Genomic DNA, 17610 nt, shown 5'->3' with positions numbered 1-17610 from the left:
ATGTTGATGCTTTCTGTCATTCCATTCAGAGGATGGGGGTAAATGGAACATTGAAAGAAAACCAAAACAACCGGCATCCAGCATTTGAAGGTTCATGCATGTCAAAACGAAGACATGGAGAGGGAGAATGTCGAGGAAACAGGAGGAACATAGAAGACTCAACTTACTTCTGAGCTCTGCAGTGATAGAGCAAAACAAAAACAGAACACAGTACAAAGTTTTAAACCCCACAACATCCACGAAACAAGTGAACCATTACACTTCTCACTGTAAGCACAGGGTAAGGGTTGAGGAGGGGAAGGGCAGGGGGAGGAGGACCATTACATTACAGGGTGTGTGTGTGTGTACATAGCATTTGTTAGGTGCGGTATCCAGAGTGTGTGCGTGTTAGTGTTTTAGTACACAACTAAATAACACATCTAGCTAACCCAAACACACAGAATATTGTCACAGGAAATGGCTGAGAGTAGGAAAGGAAGGACATTATAACAAAGACCACCAGTGACGTCGCTGACTGAGAGTGCTGTTAAGAAAACACAAGAGTGGAGGCTGCTGAGGGGAGAACGGCTCATAATAATGTCTGGAATAGAGTCAATGGAATGGTATCAAACACATCAATCACGTGGTTTCCATGCGGTTGATACCATTCCATTGACTCCATTCCAGCCATTATTATGAGCCGTCCTCCCCTCAGCAGCCTCCACTGATGCACATCTACACAAAAATACTGTTAGCAGTGCAACTAAAACCACTACTACTATTACTAGCTCTACAACAAAGAGCAATAAAGACAATAACATGTATTTAACAACTTAACAACAGGTGGTAAAAACAACTGTATGTGTCCACGTAGGCTTCAGACATGCTAACGATGGAGTCATGATCTTTGGGAAACAACACTTACTGATGGATGGCCTGTAGAAACTTGCGCTGGTGTTTCCGCACCTTGGCGTGATCGATCTTCTTGACCAACTTAGTGTGTTTGTAGATGAGCCATGTTTCCCTGAGTACATTGGCAGCTGTGTTCTTTACCTGCCGACCAATGAGGAAACGCATGAGAACCCTAGGGCAAGGGCAGGGTGTCCCGAACAACTGCCTGTTCATAACATAATACTCTATGTGGATTTACTTTTAGGGAATTGAGAAAGGTAAACTGAATTGGGAAAGGTAAACTGAATTGGGAAAGGTAAACTGAATTGAGAAAGGTAAACTGAATTGGGAAAGGTAAACTGAATTGGGAAAGGTAAACTGAATTGAAAAAGGTAAACTGAATTGAGAAAGGTAAACTGAATTGAAATAGGTAAACTGAATTGAAAAAGGTCAACTGAATTGAAAAAGGTAAACTGAATTGGGAAAGGTAAACTGAATTGAAAAAGGTAAACTGAATTGAAAAAGGTAAACTGAATTGAAAAAGGTAAACTGAATTGAAAAAGGTAAACTGAATTGAAAAAGGTAAACTGAATTGAAAAAGGTAAACTGAATTGAGAAAGGTAAACTGAATTGAAATAGGTAAACTGAATTGAGAAAGGTAAACCGATGAAAAAAACTTCTTACCAGGGACATGAATTTGTTTTACCCTTTTCCATCAGGAACCATTAATGACAGTTATTGTATTATTGTAATATAACCTCCCGTACAGTAAGGGATGTGACATTTACAGTAGTGCTCAGTGGTGGAAGATCAAAGATGCCACTAGAATGAGAGCTTGAGAAACTCACTCGTTTGCAGAGTTGTGTGTCCATCATGAAGTTGTGGACATGCTTCTCAGCCTTGGTCAACTCCAACTTCCTGGCTACCACGGCGACCACCAGTGCAGTGCAGCCAGCTCCCTATTGGTCAGAAACATAGTCAAGCCCAGAAATGAAATAATGTGAAGGGTGACTGTTGAGTTGAGTTGTTGTATTAATAGTGAGGTGACTGCATGGAGGGAAACATTTCAAGATGTTGAGCTGCTCTAGAATAAAGCAACAAGTTGAAGAAATAGATTTCAGATTTAAAACATGGCTGTTTCATGGGAATAATATGTCTATTAGTCATGCAATACTGCATGAAACACACACACAAAAAAATAATTTCCAATGACAAGTAACATACCATGATCCCTGTAAGCAGACATACGCCTTTCCCACAGTACGTGTTAGGTACCATGTCTCCGTAGCCAATGGAGAGGAAGGTAATAGAGATGAGCCACATGGCTCCCAGGAAGTTACTGGTCACTTCCTGTGTGTCATGATACCTAAAGTAAGGAAGAGAGAAACAGAGAAAGATACACATCAGTGACACCCGATACTGTAAAGGAAAGCCGAGCATGCTGGAGAGGTCGTGAACTAACAGAGGTGGTTGAAGAAGAGAGAAATGACGTGTGCATAGTGTTTCACCTTCCGTCATGCCTGCACTACACATCTAAAAAGCACCCAATCCATGTTGTTTCCAACATGGTGAAACGTTATGAAGTTGTGCCGTCACATTCCATTATACTGTAGCTGTTCAGTCAATGCTCTGTGGTAAATTAATATACACATTCAATCATTCAATGAGTAGCCAAATGAAAATGATAGGGAAGGGAAAACACAATTGATTTCAATAATCCTTTTAAAGAATCTAATTAAATGCTGATGGCGGTTTGAGAATTCTCCACAGCAAAACACTGAACATTTACTGTATGTATCAGTGTCTATTAAACAACTTGAGACGATGGATGATATCAATTGAGAAGCATTTAAAAATAGACATGAATCCAGACATACATCTCCTACTCATTAGCATAGCAATTTAAATATTATGGAAGATGATTGGAATAAAGAAAGTGACATACATTAAGTTATGCAGCTATGCATTTAAGCGTTATGAGAACCGCAGGCAATTGATCTTTTAAGTTTGAGTCTTACAGGATTTGAATCCAAACTAATCACTGGAAATCTAAAATACTATAACCACTTTGATCAGCACTCATCCCCAACAGATTCTGAATCAATGCACCCAAATCATTTGCATTTGCTCTTACAAGAGAGGAAAATATATTTGACCATCAGCATCATTTTGTTTAAATAAAGGAGAGTGTCAATTCTATTTTCTTACAGCACAATGGGGGAAAAACTACTTTGGATCTGTAATGTGAAGAGTTTGAACTACCCCAACAAAGGTTTGGTTATGAACATCATCCCTTCAAAATGAATCACTTCATTTCATCATTCTGTTTGCTGAAAATGGCAGAAAACCATGCGATAGCCAATGCCCCTTAAAACACAACGTCTAAACGGGACCCTTGCGGCGTCCCAACTGACTTCACCCCATTGAAGTTGACATTTAAAGGGGTTAAGGTAAGGGTTAAGGTTAGGGTTAAGTACGGGTTATGGTTAAGGTTAGTGTTTAGGGTGGGGACATCCCAAGGATCCATGATAGCACTAACCCTAAAACAACAGCAGATAGATTAAAAAAACACCACCTCAAATGTCAACATTGATGATGACATTACCATGCCCTTTGCATTGTGGGATAAAGTCCCAAAATTAACCCATCCAGCCCAACCCTACCTTTCTTTACATACTACATCCCTGATTGGCTAAGGTGCTGTCTAGGAGGAGTCATAATACTGAGGCACATTGTTCAGCTGGATTACTAATAGCTCTCAAAAGTACACAGGATGACTATTAAGGATAAAGAGGATGACATTTCTGCTCCCAGAGATTTTCTTCGAAAGGGATCCTTGTTAAAACAATTAGGAATATGCTAATGACTTGATTATCCAGCAGTGATCCAGCATGTGGAATAAAAATGGCCGGAACAGTTTAATCTAATCAATGCAGAAATACAGTTTGTAACACCTGGGGTAGATGAACCAAGTTTGGAACTCTTGAACATTCTTGAAAATCTCCTCCTAGACAGATCACTTTCATTAAGGAACAAACCGTGCATTCAGCTGTTGTTGCTGAACTCTGATGTCCTTAAAAGAAAACTCAATTCAAAAACTATATTTTGGTATTTCTATCTTTAGTCCACTGATGATACAGTCGCAAAATGTTTTGCATAGCAACAGTCAAGTTTTCAAGATGCTAGACTTTCAAGAAGCTCAATATACAGTGTGTCATCAGCCATATCATAATTATTTTTTAAAACATTTATTTAACTAGGCAAGTCAGTTAAGAACAAATTCTTATTTTCAATGACAGCCTAGGAACAGTGGGTTAACTGCCTTGTTCAGAAAGACAGATTTTTACCTTGTCAGCTCGGGGCTTCGATCTTGCAACCTTTGGGTTACAAGTCCAACGCTCTAATCACTAGGCTCCCTGCCGCCCCAATCATTATGATCCAAAATGCATTATACAATGTGGCTGGTGACACGTTGCTTCTTGAAAGTCCAGCATCTTGAAAACATGACTGCTGACATCCAAAACATTTGGGGACTGTATCAACAGTGGACTAATTAAAGAAATACCAAAATACGTTTTTTGAGTGGATTCTTCCTTCACGTCAACTCTGCTTTCATGCTCAATGTCAGGAAAAACAACATGATCCTTTTTTCCTCGGAGTCAATAGTGTGGGTTCAAGCGACTCTTTGGCATGCAAAAAAGCACGTCGATACAATACCATGCAGGCATTAAAAAGAGGTTTGCATCCTGCATGCTGAAAAGCCAGTATATTGAGAGCAAAGAGAGCGACGACAAAGTGAAAACCATCCTTGACAAATATCACAATATTGTCAAGTGGATGGGGGTTGAATATTTCTACAAACAGTCTCTTATCTGTACGCTGGAGACCAGTAAAAAGAAGCTCAATGTTTTTGACTTCTCTTCTCTTTCACCTGGATTGTTAGGGCTGGATTCAATCCGTATCGTGGAAGTATGGCGGAAAATTTGTGTTAAAATGTAAATGTAAAGCCCGACATATGCAGCGTTTACCATGAATGCAGTCTCCACGAGGGAACATTGCCTTTAAATTTCAACCGAGCTATAACGTGATACTTCTGCGATACGCACTGAATCCAGCGCCGTTAGCCTTCAATAGCATCCTCTCTGACAAGGCTTAGAGCAAGGGGGACAACACTATAGTGACTCATTTGCTAATTTTAGACAATCTGTGACTAAAACAGGCAAATACATGAGTCATTCCAGATCACTAACTCTGTGACAGAACCTGGTCGAAGTCGTTTCTGTCAACATATTACACTGCTTCTTATTTTATCCTCTGATTCATGTGATTCATGTGAACTTAAGTTGTAAAGAAAGAGGTGAAATATGTCCTGAAAGTTAGTTGCTTCTACAGTTGTGTTAATTGGTTATTGTATCATGATGAGTTCCACTCAATCACTGGCTTCATCGTTGTTGGGGAAAAATCTGGTTTACACACTGGAACTATCTCAAATTGCATGGTTGCTCTTGACGGCACCAATTACGCCTTTGTAGGAGGAGTACTTTAAGTGCCGTAGTGTCCAAATTATTCTAGGCTGGTGAAAGCGATTAGAGCACGACAATGCTAGAGGTTTGTTTTCCATTTCCACAATGGTGTAACATTGCAGTGTATGGTTTCCCTGTATCACCATGTATTTGCTTTAAGAATACTCTTATTGTGACTCTACATTTATGACTGGACATGGTTTGGTGTGGAATTTTTGTTTTTAGATGCGTACAAAACTGTAGATAGGTTTTCCCCAAAATTCTTGAATCTTGAAGAGGACTCAGACAAATGTCCATAGACTACAGTGATATGGGCACTAGAAGCTACGGATGCAGAGCCAGTCGGTGGCATTTTGAAGCTCTCAATATACTGTGTAGAGTGTTGGCATAGCATGGACAAGAGCTGGCACCACTTTCGACCTAGTGTGAGACCAGAGGAATTGTCTGAAATAAAATGTCTCCCACCCTTGCAAAACATCCCATAGAAGTAGGCATTGTGTTGTAGACATGTCATTGTTTGTAAGATCGCTCCCTCAAAAAACTCTGTGTTCCCTTACTTTGTCAGCAACTCTATTTGCAAGTATGCACAGATGAGAGCACTAGACCTAAATGACTCCTTCCAGAAAGGGCTTTAATGTGTGTTAGACTACAGGAATACCACTTGATTCACAGTGTTGAAAACAACCTAACCGGTGACACATTGCAATCTATCTACCGCATCAGCCAACACAAGAGAGACCATTGAAGAATGTCAACATCATAAACAAGTCACTGTTCTGGGTGGTATTGAAGTACACAACTCACCCCTGTGCGTCCTGCGTGACTCAGTTGATAGAGCATGTCGCTTGCAAAGCCAAGGTTGTGGGTTTGATTCCCATGGAGGACCAGCACAAAAAAAAGTATGAAAATATATGCACTCACTACTGTAAGTCACTCTGGATAAAAGCATCTGCTAAATTACTCAAATGTAATGGGAATTGGTTCAAATGGATGCAGTGATGCTTTTTTCCTTTTCATTAAACCCTGGCCATCTCTTCATGTCATCTGGTCTTTAACCCTGGCCATCTCTTCATGTCATCTGGTCTTTAACCCTGGCCATCTCTTCATGTCATCTGGTCTTTAACCCTGGCCATCTCTTCATGTCATCTGGTCTTTAACCCTGGCCATCTCTTCATGTCATCTGGTCTTTAACCCTGGCCATCTCTTAATGTCATCTGGTCTTTAACCCTGGCCATCCCTTAATGTCATCTGGTCTTTAACCCTGGCCATCCCTTAATGTCATCTGGTCTTTAACCCTGGCCATCTCTTAATGTCATCTGGTCTTTAACCCTGGCCATCTCTTAATGTCATCTGGTCTTTAACCCTGGCCATCTCTTCATGTCATCTGGTCTTTAACCCTGGCCATCCCTTAATGTCATCTGGTCTTTAACCCTGGCCATCTCTTCATGTCATCTGGTCTTTAACCCTGGCCATCTCTTCATGTCATCTGGTCTTTAACCCTGGCCATCTCTTAATGTCATCTGGTCTTTAACCCTGGCCATCTCTTCATGTCATCTGGTCTTTAACCCTGGCCATCTCTTTAATGTCATCTGGTCTTTAACCCTGGCCATCCCTTAATGTCATCTGGTCTTTAACCCTGGCCATCTCTTCATGTCATCTGGTCTTTAACCCTGGCCATCTCTTCATGTCATCTGGTCTTTAACCCTGGCCATCTCTTAATGTCATCTGGTCTTTAACCCTGGCCATCTCTTCATGTCATCTGGTCTTTAACCCTGGCCATCTCTTCATGTCATCTGGTCTTTAACCCTGGCCATTTCTTCATGTCATCTGGTCTTTAACCCTGGCCATCTCTTCATGTCATCTGGTCTTTAACCCTGGCCATCTCCCCCAGAATTCTTTATCTCCGTCTCTCACCGTATGTGGATGAGCTCATGCAAGAAACAGATGGTTTGTCCCAGGGACATACAGTGGCAATGCCTGACAATGTGTCTTCTAAGCCAGGGCTTCCCAAACTCGGTCCTGGGGCCCCACTGGGTACATGTTTTGTTTTTTGCCCTAGCACTACACAGATTTGAATACCCTGGTCTATGCTGTATATTATAGGTTGAAGCTTAAGCTTTAGATTTTGGGAAGGACCGAGTTTGGGAAATCCTGACCTAAGCTATTTGAGGAATGAAATCAAAATGACATGAGTTTTCTGAATCTTCCAAACCCTGTTGTCAGTTGTGGTACTAAAAAGTAACATAGAAACATTTGCCAAAAACATTGGTTGGAAAGAATTGTTAGAGATATCAATAACTGTTACCTTTAAAGACAACAGTATATAGGAGTAGACAATACTGCCAAATAAATTATTATTTGTTCCTTGAATGGAATGCTGCATGCAAGTCTGATTAAACCTGAAATTTAGAAAAACTGGTTTAACCAGTTATTGAGAACGCAATACTGTATATTGAGCAGCAAGCAGTATTTTTATTACTATTGCCCTGAGCAGGCAAATTGTTGGACAGGCTAATTTGCTCCTAATATAAGCCACTGCAGTGGAAAGAACATTAAAAGGGGACTTTTATATGCCTTAGCTTGTCCATGTACTAACAACAGTCTTTTCTACAGGAATTCATCATATCAAGCAAACTCATCGTAGCACATTAAAGGAATTTTAACAAGTCTCCTTGATTTAAATGAGAATTTGAGCAATGGTAGAGATTATTTTGGGACAAATTTGTTGAAATGTAAGAGGGGAGGGTGTCAGAGGCGGTAAACATACAGATAGGATTAAACTCAACTGGGGATGACCTAATTAAAAAAACTGCAGACCTAATTGTGCTCGCGTCATCCAGCCAAAATGCAAAGCAAGCACTCCAAATGGATTCTAGCAAACATGTCGAGTCAAGATAAAAGTCTATCTTTTCATTATCATTTACTGAACAAAATGGTAATAACATGTATTTGAAACGAAGTCTCACAATATGACGCAAGCGATACAAGCCGTAGCACAGCCAACGCAACCAAAAATAGCACAAGTAAAAGTATCAGAAGACATAACACAGAACTTCCCTACAGGATATCTCCTTCAAACAGCATTGTGGACTTAAGAGCAAAGCTAAAACTCTTTCGTATAGCCTTATAGCCTCAAAAGCTTTCTTTGATGAACGTCAACATCATCGTGTTCTGGAACATTGTTAGGTCATGCTTGTCCATTGTCAGTAATAACTACTGTATGGAATATCAACAGGCATGAAGAATACAGTGTGGAGGTATACTCCAATGGTACACAAGATACAACTCAAACTCTGCTTGAAGGCCTACATGACCTTTCACACAGACACTAATGTGGGATTTACACAAAACTTTTAGTTGTGGTGAAAGTTCAAGCGCACAAGTATCTCTGGTTAGGATTCCGCTCTACATGAAGCTGTGTACTGTGTCTTCCGGTCAAGTGACAACAACACACACATGATATCGGTCAGTAACCGGCCAGTAACTCAACCCTGTTAATCTGTGATGAGGGAAAGTCTCTTAACTTTCCAAAGGTTGTTACATGGCCAGAGTTCCCCAGGAAGACCGGGGTGAGAAACGACTGTCTCATGTAACCTCGAAAAAAAGTTTAGTTTCAGAGCGAGAGAGAGAGTTAGAGAGAGGAGATAGGACCGGAGGGGGGACAGGCAAGGCATGCAAGTGTATCTGAGTTTAGGCCTGCTGGTTATGAATAAGGAAAGATAAATAAGTGGGGGAGGGGATGAGGAAAAACTGCAAGCATGCCACGTTAGATGGGTACAGTAGTAGGAAATCTGCAAAGCATCATGACGCAAAAGAGGAGGTGTTTGATAAGAACACCAAAAGACCTGAGGATCTTCAATAAAGTAGGGGAGCTCTGGAGCTGTATCAAGGGGGCAGTGACCAGCATTGCTTCCCTCCACTGTACCATCAGGGTTCCTGCCAACTCCGCCACTCAGCCAACCACCCCTCCTGTCCCCTCCACCCACCATGTGTCTTTCATTCGCCCGTCTATTCCAGACAGACTCCGTGCTCGTCCAATCTCACACCGTTCTGCCCTTTGGCTCAGGACCGTGGTCAATGTAACAGTGCATCAGCAGATTCATTTCCAAACTCACGCACAGCACTTTGGAAAACCAAGCGCCTCTTTTTTTGAGTGTGTTGGAGTGATGGGATCGAGAGCAGTAAACATGAAGACTCCCATGCTGTTTCATTGTTTACCACGGATCGACAGCAGTAAACATGAAGACTCCCATGCTGTTTCATTGTTTACCACGGATCGAGAGCAGTAAACATGAAGACTCCCATGCTGTTTCATTGTTTACCACGGATCGACAGCAGTAAACATGAAGACTCCCATGCTGTTTCATTGTTTACCACTGATCGAGAGCAGTAAACATGAAGACTCCCATGCTGTTTCATTGTTTACCACGGATCGAGAGCAGTAAACATGAAGACTCCCATGCTGTTTCATTGTTTACCACGGATCGACAGCAGTAAACATGAAGACTCCCATGCTGTTTCATTGTTTACCACGGATCGACAGCAGTAAACATGAAGACTCCCATGCTGTTTCATTGTTTACCACAGGTGAGAACTCAATCCATGTTATGAAACTTCAAACTGGAGACACTGCATTTGCCTTGAAGAAACAAACTCCTCATGACTAAATTTTGTAAACTGTGCTAGAACGGATAGCAACACCCTCACTATTCATCATCCTAGCTGAAGAGCCTTTCGTGAAACACTTCCGGGTTAATGGGGTTATAATAATATGGTTAAATGTTAGAAATTTGGTAAAAAAAAAATCTAAATCGAGCTTAAATCCACATTTACCATGTACCAGACAAATGACTTGATATTTGTTTTCTCCTCAAATAAGCACGGATGTTTTGTATGAATATGTATCTCAGATTAAATTCCTTTGCCACGTCTTGAGGAAACTGAATCAGCTGGCAGAAGTGACAAAAGCCTGTAGAATACCTAACGATTACGACATCATTCAATCAATTATTCGAGGGGAGACACATAATGGAATGGTAATGTGCGAGAACACAAAGGACTAAAAAGCTTTTGTTCCTCAGCAAATCTTGGAAGTAGATGCTGAAAAGAGTGGGCACATTATGGATCTATAACAATTACATAAGGAAGAGGAATGAAAAAAGACAATTGCCCTCAGGCTTGCTGGTGAAGGTGACTTGAAGGAGCTGCTCCATTTTAGCACAAACACCTTCCTCCTCCTCTTCCTCCTCCTCCTTTTTGCTACCACAAAACAGTTTAGAAAGAGACGCTTGGTTCAAAGTGCTGCTCAAATCATAGGTTTCGCCTCCTAGCCACTGAATGCAGTTTTCTTTGTTGACATATTTTGGGGGTTTTGAGGATGGGTGCCACATTCATGCCGACTAAGGGGCGAATACCTAGTCCCCCTTTGCCTTACTCTGTTTGGAAAGGATAGCAATTTTTTTGGGGGGGGCTGCCCCTCGCCCAATCCCACCCCCATCCCTCACCCACTCAGGGCAGCAGTGGCGCCAGCTCGGTGCAAAATGATAGGTTTTCCACGGCTAGAGAGCGAGGACTCACATGGTATCCCTATGGAGCAGCATAGTGGGGAAATAGAAAGTACAACATAACATTATAGACACTCACACACACACACACTCACACGACACACAAACACTTACCCAAACACACGGAAACATGTTATTTTCAAATTGAAACCATAACTGGACTGCCTTATATTGCATGCACTGCTGCGGACTAGTTTGGCACGGAGCGTGTGGTGGGCATATCATCTATCCTGACCCCATTAGCCACTCTAGATATTTCATGGTGTTGACTCCAGCCGCATGTTGCGTCCAAGTACCATAGACATCCGACTGTAGAGCTTGGTTACATTTCCCTGTGGTTCTATGGTTTTCCTTTGTAATGTTGAAAGATTACCAGACAGATACAACACCAACAATGTCATCCATACGTTCTATTCATGCTTTTCACAGTATTTGGCAACACCTGTATCTTTTATGGTTAAATCTAAGACAGGAAAAAAAACAGTGTGTCCATCCTTGTGACGGTATCACTTTAAGGCTTTATGCAAGTACCTTAAGCAATACACTATTCATTCCTGTAGGCTTGATGAACAGAGTGTTCTTTTGAATGTGTGCCAACAAACTATTTGGTGAAGTTGGATTTGAGTTGCACCTCACGCTACTTCTTTTCCATTTCATGTGGAGGTGGAGCCAAAGGTCAAACACTGTTTTCTCTGCTGGTCCTTACGTGGCTCCAGGGTGCAGGGGGAAGTGGTTAGTGAGGGGTTAAGAGAGCAAGGAAGTATGAGATGGAAAGGGAGGAAATAAAAAGCAAGCAAAACGTAAGAGAGCAACTCACCGTCTGACTGACTGAAAGATTGGCAGCGCGCGTTCCTGTTGACTGATTTGACTGTTTGACTTTTTGACTTTACAGCCCTTTTGTCATAACGAAGTATTACAGGAGCTGACGTCAACCCATCCCACCTCCCTCAGCCCCTACACACCAAAGAAGACAACTTAACATCAAAGTAATGATAAACTTGTAATTGGTCTGAAAAAGTGTGCTCTTCCCTGCCTCCTCCCTTTACTCTGAGATCTGTGAGAATCCCCACCGCCCCCTTGAGAAAAAGCCTGATGTGAACGGGGATCCTTGGGGCTGCTCAGCATTACCAAAACAAACCATTCAGCAAACAAACAATTAGACACTCATGAATTATGGAAAAGCTGCTAAAATAGCATTAAAACAAGGAATAGGGACTCGTGGAGTGATCGCTGAGCTAATGAAACCCCCTTTTTTTTTACCCAGGCAGTGGTGTGTGTGGGGGTACATCAAGACATTACTTTGGGCTGGTGAGCATGAACAGAACACGACAACACAACTGGACACAGATAACAGAAAGCGGGAAGGAATGAGAGAGAGAAGGGGGAATGAAAGAGAGAGAGAGAAGGGGAAGGAGAGAGACAGAAGTGGGGAGGGAGGGAGCGAGAGAAAGGGGGGTACGGAGGGGGAGAGAGAGAGAAGTGAGGGAGAGAGAGAGAGAAATAGGGGGGTACGGAGGGGGAAAGAGAGAGAAGAGAAGGAGGGAGAGAGAGGGGGGTACGGAGGGGGAAAGAGAGAGAAGTGGGGGAGGGAGAGAGAGAGAGAAGTGGGGGAGGGAGAGAGAGAAGGTGAGAGAGAGAGAGAGAGAGAGGGGGGGGGGAGAAGGGGGAATGAGGGAGAGAGAGAGAAGGAGGAAGGGAAGAAGGGAGAGAGAGAGAAGGGGGAAGGAGGGAGAGAGAGAGAAAGAGGGAGGGAAGTGGGGGAGAGAGAGAGAAGGGGGAAGAGGGAGAGAAGGAGAAGGGGGGAAGGGGGAGCGAGAGAGAGAAGGGGGGAGTGCCGACACACACAGTGCACAACGATGGGGGCATGCGTTTCTGTGGCGATTGGCTGGGTTTTTCCCTCTTTAGGGAACTCCCTAGCCGTTTACCTCTCACAGACTCGCACCGTCCAGGCGGCGATGATCCAGGAGGAGATGCTGAAGACCAGCAGCACGGTGCCGGGGCAGATGGTCATGAGCGTCTTCATGACGAAGCGTGTGTTGAAGTTGATCTTGTTGAGGGCGCCGATGCTGCGCGACGAGGCGTCTGTGAAGAGCTTGCTGTGCAGCAGCATGACGCGGCCGATCAGGTAGAGCCTGAGGAACATGGGGATGGAGAGGATGATGTCCACGTCGGCGTTGGCCGTCGACGGCGTGTAGGTGAAGGCGATCCGTGCCGTCCACGTGAAGCGGTAATGGCCCGGGATGGGGTGGATGGCGCACACCAGCAGCTCCAGCACGATGAAGAAGATGCGTTCGTACGTCATGGCTATCCTCCAGTCGTCTGCCCCATTGTCCACCATAAACAGCTGCGGAAAAAGCAAAAAGTAGCTTAGTTATGCGTTATTTTACAGACTTTACCTACTTTATTTTACAGTAGTTATAAACTTTATTTTACAGTCTGTAGTACATACTCTGCTGTTCTATCTTGTGTGTAATGATGTTCAAGATGTCAGAGAGAAAAAAACAGTGTTGGTTGTTTGAAGTAACCTCTTTGTTGTAATATTGCAAACAGACATGGCAGTTTCACCACTGTGGATTACAGCTTTAATAGATGCCACTCTTCACATTTTAAAGAGCCTTAAAAAAGTACCAGTTATTTCAGTCATTTTCTGTAAATATCATAATATAAATCAGCTGAATTAGGACTGTAAAGTACCCAATTGAGTTGACCTGTTTAAATGTTGAATACTTTAAAAAAAATCATCAATAACGGGCATCATCACACTCAATAATCAAACTCAATTTTTAAGCAATTCAGGCAATCACCACACCAGCCCATAAATTATAACAATGAAATGTTATTTCCTGCCAAATTGTTGCATTATTTCGACTCACCTGGATTTCCCGGGCATGGTACATTATTATAAGACCAAGCAATATAACAGTGGAAAGGCTGATAAGGCATTTCAGTGCAAATGAGTACGAAGATTCCTGTAGTGAGAGACAGACACACAATAAATATAGTTTAGAGATACAGTGATATTGAGGAGAAATATAAATATATAAAATAAATTAAGAATATTTATTGACGATTACATAGTATGTGCAACCTATGTTGACTTTCAGAAGAGGGGTCATACCTGGGCTTCACCTCAGAACTGTACATGTAAAAGCATTAATAGAAGAAATCTTCAACTTAGATTTTTTTTGTTGTTGTGTGAAATAATTTAGGCAGTCTTCATGGTGGGTAAAACGTGTGGATTTTAGAAATATTGTTGGATGGAGCGAACAAGACCAAAATGAATCCATCTAACTTCTATCTTCCAAAAAGGTTCCCCTCTGCAGTGAACGTAGCTAGTAGGAGGGAGAGGAACACGGACAATGAAAACACCACATATTATCAGCTTAAAACGAGAGAGCTGAGGAAAGGGGTTTGAACTAAAAACAACAGCACCACAAAGTGTTGTCTCAAATCACGACAGTAGCAGGAAGTAAAGGTCAAACATTGGCTCTTAACAGTACACAAACTATTTATGCATCAAACCCACCACTAGGTATTTTCAATCTAATAGTAGCCTAGATGCAGAAACCGAGCAGTTATGTTGTGCATCTTCTACGGTAGCGTTAGCAGGAAGCAACCCACCGTGAGAGGTGCAAGTGATGAATTGATCGTTTGGACGCTAGAGCTGCAACGCCTATAAAGGGGTCATAGATCTTTGGAATAAGGACCTGCACTACTACTAAAAAGTGATTTGATGAATCAGCTGTAATAATGGTGGGGAGTAAAACATGTTATACAATGATGGGGGTGTTGTAATCACAATCCTGACAACAGCGACAAAAAAAACAATAGGAATCATTGTAAATAATTGGCAGGGGCGATTGTAAAAGCTGCCCATTGCTATGTTGTCAAGGCCCGCGGACGACCAAGTCGTTGTAAATGGATATTGATATGCTCTCTTGGGGTGGGGTCAAGTAAGCATACTTTACAATACGAGCCATTACACTGATCATGCAGCCACAATATATAGTAACAGGCGGGGAGAAAATTAGCGAATGTATTTTTAGCAATCAACTAGATTGCTTTGCCCCTCAGGTCTCTGGCACCACTCAAGACCCTATAATGTCTGAAATTGTTTTGAGAAGTCCCCTGTGAAATAACATTGAGAAAAACCAATTAATCCACCTGACAGATGTATAAGGTTTTTTCAGTCCCCAAAAGCTCACTCCCTTTAACACACCAACCCCCCACCACACCTCTTTAAGGGTTGGGAAAAATCTTGACTGACTCACATGTCCATGTGATGTGACATGCAAGATGAAAAATGACTCGTCCTTATTGTAGCGCATTCTATATGGTAGGACTGCTGTGTCACTCAGGGATCAGTTCAATTTAAACTCAGACCAACACGACAATTCATCTAAATTTACTACAAAATGTGGTTAATAGAAACCTTATAGACACCTACAGTGGGGCAAAAAAGTATTTAGTCAGCCACCAATTGTGCAAGTTCTCCCACTTAAAAAGATGAGAGAGGCCTGTAATTTTCATCATAGGTACACTTCAACTTTGACAGACAGAATGAGAAAAAAAATCCAGAAAATCACATTGTAGGATTTTTAATGAATTTATTTGCAAATTATGGTGGAAAATAAGTATTTGGTCATTAACAAAAGTTTATCTCAATACTTTGTTATATACCCTTTGTTGGCAATGACAGAGGTCAAACGTTTTCTGTAAGTCTTCACAAGGTTTTCACACACTGTTGCTGGTATTTTGGCCCATTCCTCCATGCAGATCTCCTCTAGAGCAGTGATGTTTTGGGGCTGTTGCTGGGCAACACGGACTTTCAACTCCCTCCAAAGATGTTCTATGGGGTTGAGATCTGGAGACTGGCTAGGCCACTCCAGGACCTTGAAATGCTTCTTACGAAGCCACTCCTTTGTTGCCCGGGCGGTGTGTTTGGGATCATTGTCATGCTGAAAGACCCAGCCACATTTCATCTTCAATGCCCTTGCATTTCCCTCAAAATCTCACGATACATGGCCCCATTCATTCTTTCCTTTACACGGATCAGTCGTTCTGGTCCCTTTGCAGAAAAACAGCCCCAAAACATGATGTTTCCACCCCCATGCTTCACAGTAAGTATGGTGTTCTTTGGATGCAATTCAGCATTCTTTGTCCTCCAAACACGACGAGTTGAGTTTTTACCAAAAAGTTATATTTTGGTTTCATCTGACCATATGACATTCTCCCAATCTTCTTCTGGATCATCCAAATGCTCTCTAGCAAACTTCAGACGGGCCTGGACATGTACTGGCTTAAGCAGGGGGACACTTCTGGCACTGCATTATTTGAGTCCCTGGCGGCGTAGTGTGTTACTGATGGTATGCTTTGTTACTTTGGTCCCAGCTCTCTGCAGGTCCTTCACTAGGTCCCCCCGTGTGGTTCTGGGATTTTTGCTCACCGTTCTTGTGATCATTTTGACCCCACGGGGTGAGATCTTGTGTGGAGCTCCAGATCGAGGGAGATTATCAGTGGTCTTGTATGTCTTCCATTTCCTAATAATTGCTCCCACAGTTGATTTCTTCAAACCAAGCTGCTTACCTATTTCAGATTCAGTCTTCCCAGCCTGGTGCAGGTCTACAATTTTGTTTCTGGTGTCCTTTGACAGCTCTTTGGTCTTGGCCATAGTGGAGTTTGGAGTGTGACTGTTTGAAGTTGTGGACAGGTGTATTTTATACTGATAACAAGTTCAAACAGGTGCCATTAATACAGGTAACGAGTGGAGGACAGAGGAGCCTCTTAAAGAAGAAGTTACAGGTCTGTGAGAGCCAGAAATCTTGCTTGTTTGTAGGTGACCAAATACTTATTTTCCACCATAATAATTTGCAAATAAATTCATTAAAAATCCTACAATGTGATTTTCTGGATTTTTTTTCTTCTCATTTTGTCTGTCATAGTTGAAGTGTACCTATGATGAAAATTACAGGCCTCTCTCATCTTTTTAAGTGGGAGAACATGCACAATTGGTGGCTGACTAAATAATTTTTTGCCCCACTGTATATGCAATATTGAATTTAACAATTCAAATAAATGTGTAGAATTGGCTGGACTTAACCAAAACATTGCTGCTCAATCTTACTTGACCTCATGCAGTTGTAAAAAAATGCAGTAACCGTTCCAGCTATTACTTAGGCCAATCAATGCTGGCTCGTTGCATTGACTATGTGGTGACGCTAGCCAACAGTGCAGTCTTGTAAACATTGGGGCCAAACCTTTCCCTAAGTGCACTGTGACAAATGTTTGGTACAGAAAGCACTGCCCAAATCCAAATTGATTGGCTGATGGAGCTAATGATAGGTCAGGGAGTCGTGACCAGGTCGTGGCGACCCTGAAATGACAACAGCCTGCCGCCATGTTGGGTTGTCCTGACACTCCCACGTGCTGGTCAGAGATAATGTCCGACACTTTGAAGCAGCTCTCTGATTGGGCAGCGTTGTGTTTGGCTGCAGGGCAGGCTTCAAAGTGACTCTCAAAATACCAGCAGCAGCCTAGTGAAAACAGTCCTTTGGCCAAGCTCTGACATTTTTTGAATCGCAAACATTGTCATTCTACTTACACAAATATCTCTGAAGTTCACCATGTGTTCACCATGTTTAACATGACTTCCT

At 42.2% G+C, this 17610-nt stretch overlaps 1 protein-coding gene across 2 annotated transcripts in view; it reads right to left on the bottom strand.

The window, feature by feature from the left end:
• The window catches only part of kcnn1a (potassium calcium-activated channel subfamily N member 1a), a 61268-nt gene that overhangs the window by 10256 nt on the left and 33402 nt on the right, over nucleotides 1-17610 (bottom strand). For both annotated transcript variants that reach the window (XM_036966139.2, XM_090225047.1), the window contains exons 3-7: nucleotides 13831-13926; nucleotides 12883-13301; nucleotides 2095-2236; nucleotides 1719-1829; nucleotides 905-1032 (exon numbers count right to left, since the gene is read on the bottom strand). In XM_036966139.2, coding sequence (XP_036822034.2) covers nucleotides 905-1032; nucleotides 1719-1829; nucleotides 2095-2236; nucleotides 12883-13301; nucleotides 13831-13926 — 896 coding nt within the window. The remainder of the gene's footprint in view (nucleotides 1-904; nucleotides 1033-1718; nucleotides 1830-2094; nucleotides 2237-12882; nucleotides 13302-13830; nucleotides 13927-17610) is intronic.

Source organism: Oncorhynchus mykiss, chromosome 28 (assembly GCF_057628025.1).
Source record: "Oncorhynchus mykiss isolate SJ-2025 chromosome 28, ASM5762802v1, whole genome shotgun sequence".
NCBI lineage: Eukaryota > Metazoa > Chordata > Actinopteri > Salmoniformes > Salmonidae > Oncorhynchus > Oncorhynchus mykiss.
This window is presented reverse-complemented; position numbering and strand designations above follow the sequence as displayed.